The 9,880-nt window shown below is 45.3% G+C and overlaps 1 protein-coding gene across 1 annotated transcript in view; it reads right to left on the bottom strand.

Moving 5' to 3' along the window:
- Positions 1-9,880, bottom strand: part of SRGAP2 (SLIT-ROBO Rho GTPase activating protein 2) — a 210,580-nt gene that overhangs the window by 110,123 nt on the left and 90,577 nt on the right. Inside the window, exon 3 of the mRNA XM_057315097.1 lies at positions 9,279-9,471. Coding sequence (XP_057171080.1) covers positions 9,279-9,471 — 193 coding nt within the window. The remainder of the gene's footprint in view (positions 1-9,278; positions 9,472-9,880) is intronic.

The raw sequence follows: 9,880 nt of genomic DNA, 5'->3' as shown, positions 1-9,880 counted from the left end.
ATTTTTTACCTTTCCCTGCCTAAGCCAAGCACGAGTCCCTCCCGAGTAATCCACCTTTCTTCCCTTCCCGGTGACTACTAGAACCTGCTGTAGACAGGGTCCTATTTTTAGATTCAGGTGCCCATGTGCATATGTGTTCTTATTATTCTCTGTCAGCCCGTCTGATGTTCCCCATTTCAATTATGAAAGTCCTTACGGCAGAAGACTGTCTTTTCTTCTTATCTTGTAAACCCTCCCACTTAACGCAGTCAGCTCCCAATAAAGATGACATGGCTTTTGCCTTTAAAAGGGAACTGGATCAAAGTCAATTCATTTAATTGGCTGTGAATTCCTGAAAATTAAAGATCCTTCGAACCAGACACACATTGCTTCCTGTGTCTACTGCGGAATTATTATGGGACTTAAACGAGAGCCAAGAAAACAAATACTAAGTTCCCTGCACCCCAGCACTGTCAGTAAGGGACATGATCAGCAGTGCCTGGCTCCAGCAAGCTGAAAGCCTGAGGTGTGTCCGGCTAGCATTCCTACGGCAGGGCCTGGGAGACACAGGAAGCCCTCGGTAGTCTCCAGCATTGTCCCAACTGCTCATTAAAGCATGTTTTGCTCCCAACTGCCCTCTATCATTCCCTACCCTGAAAGGATAATACAAAGCTATGTATGCAGAAGTGCAGGAGCTTCTGTTTGGCCTCCTGAGACAACCCAGTAAACCACAATCTGTTATGATCATGACTGAGGCTTGTACTGCACTGGCCGGCTGGTACGGAGGGCAGCCCCCGCACGAGCTGACCAGGACTGGACACTTTTATCCACCGGGGTTTCAATCAGGACCTCAGCACATACCTTTAAGGAAACCCAACGATTTGCCAATTAGACATCAGAGGGGAGACAAATTTCCTCCTCTTGATGATTATGAGCCTAGATCTAAAAGTAATATGCGAGGGTTAACTACCTGGTTCATCATAGCTCATGACACCTTGTGAACATGACAGCTTATAAGACAAAACGTGCAATTGCTGAGTTTTTATAGGAACTGGATGTACAATTATATAGAGTCACATAATTGCATAGTTCCTGCCCAATGCAGCCATATCATAAATCAGGAGGGAGGATGAGTTTTGTCATTCACAAGGGCCCCCACACAGGGGTCGCTGAGGAAAAGGGAGACAGACATGCTACCACCTGGGGCCAGGCTTAAGAATGCTTCACTCTGCACAGGGAATACATAAGTGAATCTAATCCACCGAGGTTTTACCTGGGATACCTATGCTCAGTCCCACCTCCTGAGGACAAGGGCAGCCGTTGCTACTTACAGTGCTAAGTGCTGTCCTAAGGGCTTCACATACATTAATTCCCTTACTCAGCAAAACAAGTCCATGAGGCAGCCACTATTATTACCCTCAATTTACAGACAAGGAAACTGAGGCAACCAAGAACCTTCATCTACAATCACCCGATGGTAAGTGGGAAATCCAGGATTGCAGACCCAGGAAATGTGGTTCCAGAACCGGTAATCTTGACCGCCATGTTATCCTCCTTCTGGGGTTGTGATAATTACATCAGCTACCATTTTTTTGAGCATCTAGTAAGTTATAGGCACTAGGCTAGGCTTCACATATATTATATCTAATCCTTAAACAACACTTCAAGGTGAATACTACTCTCTACATTTCATAGATGAGTGAACTGAAGCTAAAAGGGGTTAAGTGACTTGCTCAAGGTCACAGGGCTGTAAGAGGAAGAGACAGGATTCAGACCCAAATGTGTCTGAATTAAAGCTCTCATCTCACCTTAAAAAAAAATAAAATAAAATAAAAATAATAAGTCTCTCAGCTTTTACTAAGTCATAAAGCCTCCCAAAGAGCTTTCGAATGAGTTCTTTCTCTGTTCCAAAGACTGGCAGCACCCTGTCTTGCTGACCTTCACCCCGCCCCCTCCAAATTGCCTTCTTGTGTTTCTTCTATCTTGCTTTGTCCATGTGTGAGGAGACTTCCCAAGTCTTCCAAAAAGGATCCAACCACCACCTAAGTACTGTATGGACTAGGCCAGCGAGACACTCACCAGGGGACCTTCTGTTAGTTTCTAAATAAAGGCAGCTTGAGCCATGGCAAAGGAAAGCCAACCGTTGCTCAATACCAGATGCTACATCTGGGTAAAATCTTCCCCGAGGGAACAAACAGCTCCCAAATATGTCCAAAATGAAGGAGTGACACACTGGTCCCAGGAAGTGAGGGGTTCTCCCTTCTGGCAGCTTCATGCTTCCTCCTACATCCCTCCTCAAAGTCAGCCAGTACTCAAGGAGGAACTTTCTGGTACACCACCCTTCTCTGATTTGCAATCACAGCTATAGCAATCTCCATGGCCAACTGACTCTGCTTTTCAACCCAATGCTATCCTGTGAAGCTGATGAACAACTCTGAAGTTAACTCCAGAGGAAAAATCCATCGACAGTAGGTGACGTAACTACAGAGACTGTGCACAAATACTGGGCCCAAGGCCAAGAACATGCACTCTACAAGAATTTCTCTCTAATTAATTGTGTACCTAACCTCCCACTGGAAGGCGTATTGCAGGTTGAATGTCTACCAGATTCCTGAGATACCTGGGTCCTGCTCCCTCACCTCCCTTCCCATAGTTGCACAACTCATAATCAGCAAATAAGCGGGTTTACTTTCCATGTGTATCTCTTTAATGTCCTGCTAATTTCATGTCAGTGAGAATAGGATATTGTCTTGCTCCTATTCCCAACCTAGTTCAATGTCTGGTCCTCAAAATGTGTACTGAATGAATGCACAAATAAATATATCTTTTAAATCATTTTTCATTCTCTGCAACCTGAGTACCACAGACAATACAAAGGATGTTTTCCCCTTTTTCCTCCTAAACCCTTAATGTTGGAAATCAGACACTGCCACAGCCTCGACTGTCACCTCTCTATAAACATACCCAAATATCTCCTCACTGCCCAGACTACAGCCCTGAACACGGCCCAGATCTTTAGCCTTGAACACAGCCATTCATTTTCTGTCGATTACTGAAAATTTCAGCTTCAATATCCTTCCAGTATCTTAAACTTAACATCCAAAAACCAAATCTCTCATACTGTAGCCCTTCAAAAACAACTCTTCCCTAACTTTGGTATTTCTATTAAAGGCACCATTAATCTACCAGTCACCCAAGTCCAAAAGAAACTTCACAGCCCTCTTTCTTTTGTGCTTCCAAGCTCACTTGAAACCTGAATCCCATCTGTCAGCAATTCCTGTAGAGTCTTCCTGCACCAGGTGTTTTCCATCTGTCTCTAGACTGTAAGCGTCAAGAGTGTAGGGGGGCAGTATCTGTCTTGCCTGGAATGCGTCTGTCACATGGGAAGAGCACGATACATACTTGCTAAATGGTCCAAAGGATCAATTTCTGTTCTTTTCATTCCTACCATCCCACCCTAATTTAGACCTTATTATCTACTGTGGCAATGGGTTTCACTGTCTCAAGCTTCCAGTCCTTTAGCAACTCACCACTATTAAGGTTAAGGTTAAGCTTCTGTAAGCAGAGCTCATACCTCAGCTTGGACACTAGCTGTTCAAACCCTCAGCGGTTTCCAGTGTCTATTGCATAGCGCCAAATCTTCCTCAAAAGTCAAGGCCCTCCACAATATAGTCCTATCTACCTTGGTCCAATTCTTCCGTACACAATGTTAACCAGCCAAACCAGTCCGCTTGCTGCACCCTGAAAAGCACTTTGTACTTTCCTTCTGCTGTGCCCCTCCCTGCCTACAACATCCTCCCCCTCCCTCCCTCCCTCTCCAAATATCAAAATCCTGTCCATTTTCTTCAATGTCCGGTTCAAATTCCATTTCCTCCCTGGAAGTTTCCTGACCATACAAGCTGTGCTGCACCCCTTCTGTAGCACACACTTGGTACTTACCACATGTTGCCTGATATTGAAGATGTGTTATTGTATTCAGGTACAATCTAGCCCTGACTGGACTATAAATTCATTTGGGAAAGAACCACTACTTCTACTTCTTGGATCTCCCTCCTCTAATAAGAGTCTAGAACAATACCTTAAAAATATTCAACAAATATTTGTTGTTGAGGAAAAAGAAACTAGAAGAAAGACAGAAAAGATGTTGGCAGTGGGTTTTAAAGTAGCATAAGGTCTCTGGAAAGAACACAGCAGGACAGCAGTGTAGGAGTATTCCTCTAAAGATTCGACAGGAAAAAAAAATAAAAGAAAGAACTGAGCTATTAAAAGTAGGAGATCAAAACCAAGTGAGCTATGACTGAAAGGTAATTTATAGCAAGTCTATGTAAGAAAAAAAAAAACACAGCCAACGCATTATCAATTAGAGTCCTGCTGGGCGATATTAACACAGATTCCACTTAAAAGAGACAATCAAAGGCTCAGCAACAAATAGGAATACATTTATACTCTTCGAGGAGCCAAAGTAAATGCAAGAACATCTTCCCTGGGAAGACTTCCTACCCTCACACAGTATTTTATCTCTGCTCTTAATCAAACCAGGCGGATAGAATTTCAGACATGAACGGGGTTCACCCACAATTCAAAGGGATGGTGGAAGCCATGTTCCCCATCTTAAACAAAGCAGAATACGGTAGAATCAAACAAACGCTATGTAGTTCTGTCTGCATCATCTCTCACTCTTTCTGTGGGGGAAGGGGGGAGAGAAGGAGCACGATGGGACCGCAGGGTCAGACTCTGCGAAGGAGTCAGAGCTGTGAGGGCTCTAATGAGGGTGTCTGCACGGAGCACAGTGTGGGAGAGGACAAAAGGTGAGCAGGAGCAAAGCCAAATCGGAAGCAAAGCCCAAGAGTGACAGGCTAATGGCTTCCAGGGTAAGAAGTTGTCCAAAAGCAGAAGAAAAAAGCAGTTCAGCAATGTTTGTCCCTAAATGGGACCACTTAACACTGTAACTGAATACCCCGCCGAAGGGAGCGTGAGAGGCTGAAATGGAGCCAGGCTGAGAAACAGGCCTGGAAACGGGCGGGGCGCGTCCATGCAGACTGCCTTCGGCCCTGGCTACCCTACCCCAGCCCGACTTGAAGAGCTTCCACGGCCCGGAGCCACGTCTGTCCGGAGCTGCCGCTGGCAGCTGCTCTCCTGGCAGCGCAGGGAGCCAAATCCATGGCATTGCTGGGCCGACAGCTGCTGCAGCTCCGGGGAGGTGACGAGCGCCCGCCGAGACGCTCTGGGCAGAGAACGAACTATTCTAGGGATCAGCCCTAGAGTCAGCAAAACCGAGGCTACACTCCACCGGCTGAATGAAAATGCAGCACAGTCGCCACTCCAGGAACCCGGGAAACCCACAGCCCTTGTTCTGTCCCAGCTTCTCTCCACTTTGATTGCTTCTTGCCCTCACGTTTCTGTGTCCGCGAAGGCACGACTTCAGGTCAGGCCCATGTAACCTTAGGCTCACTGCCATACGTTCCTAACAGGCCTCCGGCTTCCCCGTCTCTCCCCTCCGATTGATCTGCTGTGGTGTTGCCATAGTTACCTTCCCAAAGTGCCATAATTAGGTTCCTTGCTCAAAAACTATCAATGGCTCCCCACGCTTACAGAGTAAACCCTGTTGCCTGGCACTCCCGGACCACTCTGATCAGGCCCCTACCAACTTTTCCAAGCTTACTTCACGATTGCCTTTATTATTCCTGTTCTTTAGCAAAACAGATGAGTTACCCACCAGCCTTGTTTTTTCAACTCTGTGCCTTTACCGACCCTGTTTCTTCTGCCTAAAATGCTTCCTTCCCCCATCTTTCTATCCTCCTTCTACTATAACTTCCGCATTGTCTCGGTTGAATTCAGCTCATAGGACCAGTACCTAGCACTTGCACTTGTATTTTCCCATTTCCCATCCACTGAACTTCACCTTCGTGAAGCCCCGCACAGTCCGCAACCTAAAGAGATGTCTATTCTCTATGCACTTGCAGCACTTTGTACGGATGGGTGGACATGGTCTTTCACAGACGATGTGGCAAGGGTGCGAACAGTCCCCCACTATGTTTCCTCTTCTCCTATATGAATAGAAACTCTCTACCTTCTGGTCTCCCCACACAAGAACCCAGAGGGCTCACTACCATGCTATCGCATCAAACCTGAACCCCTCTGCCTGCCTGCCAAAGAGCCATTATTTGGGGTCTACTCCACTTATCTAACCTTATTTTCCACTGCTTTTGAAAAGACCTGTATTCTCACGATATTTTGCTCAGACCTCCACTGAAGCCCGTTTCACGTTACATTGTTCCCACGTCTCTCTTTTCTGTTAGCTAGGATTCCAGAGCTTACCTTAGCCTCCAGATGAATCAGCACCGAGCACAGCACCCAGTAGGTACTTAAAAGGGGTTTGGTGGGTAAGTAGATTGTTACTCAGGATAAGATCAAAACAGGAAGCTATTAAAGTAAACTAGCCCTCGAGTGACAGCAAAAGGAGTGGAGAAGTCCCCCTCTTACAAGCTCTTGGAGCACTTTGTACTTCTGTTCCGCAACACTTACCTCAACTCATCTAATTGTGTGATTTGTTGAATGTCCGTTTCCTCATCCTGTTGGAAGTTCCCTGCGCTAGAGGCCGCGTTTGTTCATGGCTATATCCCAAGGCACAGTGTCTGGCCCGAAGGAGTTCAAGGAATGCGCAGTGGACATTTGTAGAAGGAATGGAAGAGAAACTTCCTTTTAATGGAGCTGGATCCCTCCCTCGTCCCTGCACCTCCTCAGCACCCCCTGCTTCCTCTCGCCAGCACGCGCTGCCCTCTGCTACACAAAGCTACCTTTAAAGCCTTGCCTAAGTCCCACTTGTATCATGAAAACTCTCCTGACTGTTCCAGATCCTTTATCTATCTCTGATGATTTATCTCTGACCTCTTCTCACATCTATATTCTACACAAAACCAATGATTTCTTAATGAGATCATTATTGCTTTACTCTCCAGTTGCTTCTTGTATTAAAAATCTTTTCTCCCCAGCCAGATATGGCCCCCTGTGGAGACACACAATAAACTTCTCTTGTATCTTCCAATGCCTGTACAATACAGAGTACACAGATGGCTCTTAATAAATACTCAATGGTTGTTCGCGGGGAAATGAAGCCAGGTACAGCTTTATCAGAAGGGAAATCAATTCTTCCAAAACACCCTATTCCTTGTACGCGATCTTAATCAGAGCAATTCAGCTGACTTAGAGATGAACACATCTGTACTTTAATTTATAGTAAATATGTCTTTAAGCTGAAAATACGATAGTACTAAAAATCAAATGCTATTTTAAACTTAGGACTAGCTTACCAACAGAATAAATCCAACTTTGAGTCATTTTTCTAAAGCAAATGATTTCTCTCCCAAATCTTCATTTATCATATACTAAAATAACATTTTATTCTCTCAGGATTGCTTATTATAAAGGGAACAGGACTTGGGAAAGATAAGGAGCTCTGAGGACAAAACATCTGGAGGAAATTCTCATTCTGGCTTCTATTGAGAGTGTCATCTGTTCTCCTCAAACTTAGCCTCCATATTCACTGCTCAAAGCTGGTTTGTAAAGGATAATTTGTGTCTCAAATTATTAGAGTGATCAACAAAAATAGGAAATGGGGGAAAACAAGATATACTTGGCACTAGTTCCTACATTCAGTCATTCATTTACTCATCCAATAATGTTTAGTGAGCATCTATTATATACCACATATTACACTAGGCACTGTGGGAGGCTGAGAAATGAATCAGAAAAGCTTATACTGCCCACTAAGGATGGAAACGAAAGGCAGACAGTACTGAATGCCCTAATAAAAGAACAAATAAAATACTGTACAAATTCAGAAAATGGAGAACATTCTTTCCTCTGGGAGAATCAAGAAAGTTTCTTGGAACATGATGCATCTGAGATGGGTCTCAAACCATAGGTACGTCTTTGACATGCAGAGATGTGATGAATGCGTACCTAAGTTCAAGTAACAGTATGGGCAAAGGCTCACTGGAGTTAATGTTCTTTTTGGCTAAGGTACAGTAGAGGAGACAAAAAAACAGGAAATAAGGTTAGAAAGCTAGTCAGGCCAGATGTAGAGGGGCTTGAAGAACAAGCCAAGGCATGTATACATTTGAGAATACAGCAGAACTTCTCAAACCTTAAAGTGAATACCAATCACCTGAGTCTCTCGTCAGGGTAGACCTGGGGGTGGGACCAGAGATTCTGCATTTCCAACACCCTAGGTGGTGCCGGTATTGGGAGACCACACCTTGAGCATCAAGAACACAGACAGTGGGAAGCCATTGCACAGAGGACCCGCCCATTCTCCAGTGTGTTCCAGGAAGGCTAAATCTGGTAAGAGTGGATCAGGCAGACTGGAATGGGGAGAAGCCATACACTGTGGACCCCAACGCTGGTCGTTCGTTAGAATCATCTGGGAAGCTCTTACACCACACTGTTACCCAGGCCCCGCTCCCAGAGATTCTGACTTAATTGCTCTGGAATGGGGCCCAGATTTCAGCATTTTAAAAAAGTTCTCCAGAGAATTCTAATGTGAAGCCAGAGTTGAGAACCTCTGCTGTGGATGATACAGTGAGTAGCGCAATCATTCAGGCAACAAAGATGATGATCTAAACGAGAGCCACGGCAGTGAGGACCAAGTGAAAGGGTCACTTGCATAAAATGCTACACGAGGAACAGACTGTGCGGGCAGTGAGTCAGATGGATGGCGACAGCATCACTCATTTCTTCCAGTTAAAGACAGTTCGGTCAATTGGTTAAGAACATAGACTCTGGAACCAGACTGCCTGGGTTTAAATCCCAGCTCTGCTATTGATTTACTAGGGGCGTGTGTGTGTGTGTGTGTGTGTGTGTGTGTGTGTGAGAGAGAGAGAGAGAGAGAGAGAGAGGGAGAGAGAAAGGTCTTAGGCAAGTTCCTTTACTTCTTTATGACGCAGTTTCCTCATCTATAAATTGGTGATACAACAATGACCAACAGACAAACTAATTGTGGAGATTAAATGAGCTTTCATATATGTAAAACCCTTAGTTTAGCACACAGAAAGTGCTCTGAAAGCGTTCGCTATTATTATTAGCACAGTTCACCATCACTTCTGACCCCTCCAGGCTCCTGACCTGCATATACAACCTGTCCGGAAAAGAAGTCCTTGAGGGCTCTCAACCCTCAGCCAATTTGAAGTTCCCGGGGCACCTTTCATGAATGTGCCCGGATATAGGTGGCACACCCCGCCTCACCCCCTCCCCGGCCCCACTGCCAAGGTCCCTGCGAGAAACAGCCACAGGGTCCCTACTTGAACTGCTGGTCCTTGGTGCTGCGCGTCTTGGCCAGGAAGCGCTCGGCCAGCTTCTCCAGGTTGCGGGAGTAGTCCATCTCGATCTCTGCCTTCTTCCGGAAGAAGTCCTGGAGGTCCTGCAGCAGCTGCACCCGGAGCTCACACTGCTGGTCCAGGCATTTCATCTGCTCTGTGAGCTGGGCGCGGATCTCTGCAACAGGAACAAGGTCAGACCGTCAGATGGAGATCGCTAAAAAACAAAATGGAACCAAACAGAAACATACATACCCACATTTACCCCTTCCATTTAGTCAGGAACTTAAAGCCTTTAATTAAAAAAAAAAAAAAGGCTAAAGCTTAAAATGGCCGTATGATACAAGGCACCTCCAAAAATTCCACCAACTCTTTTGGGCCACTAAGAAACTGGAACCAGCAATCTGCTGATTATTGGGCAGATGATATTAGGTTACCATTTATTGAGCACATTACTGTGTTTCTGGCACAGTGCCAGAACTTGAGTTCTCTTTTGGCTGACAGCCTAATGATTCATCTTTCAACCACCCTATTAGGTAGGTACTACTTTCATCCCCATTTTAAAGATGAGAAAACTGACTCTTACG

The sequence above is a fragment of the Ursus arctos genome, unplaced genomic scaffold, assembly GCF_023065955.2.
Source record: "Ursus arctos isolate Adak ecotype North America unplaced genomic scaffold, UrsArc2.0 scaffold_2, whole genome shotgun sequence".
NCBI lineage: Eukaryota > Metazoa > Chordata > Mammalia > Carnivora > Ursidae > Ursus > Ursus arctos.
This window is presented reverse-complemented; position numbering and strand designations above follow the sequence as displayed.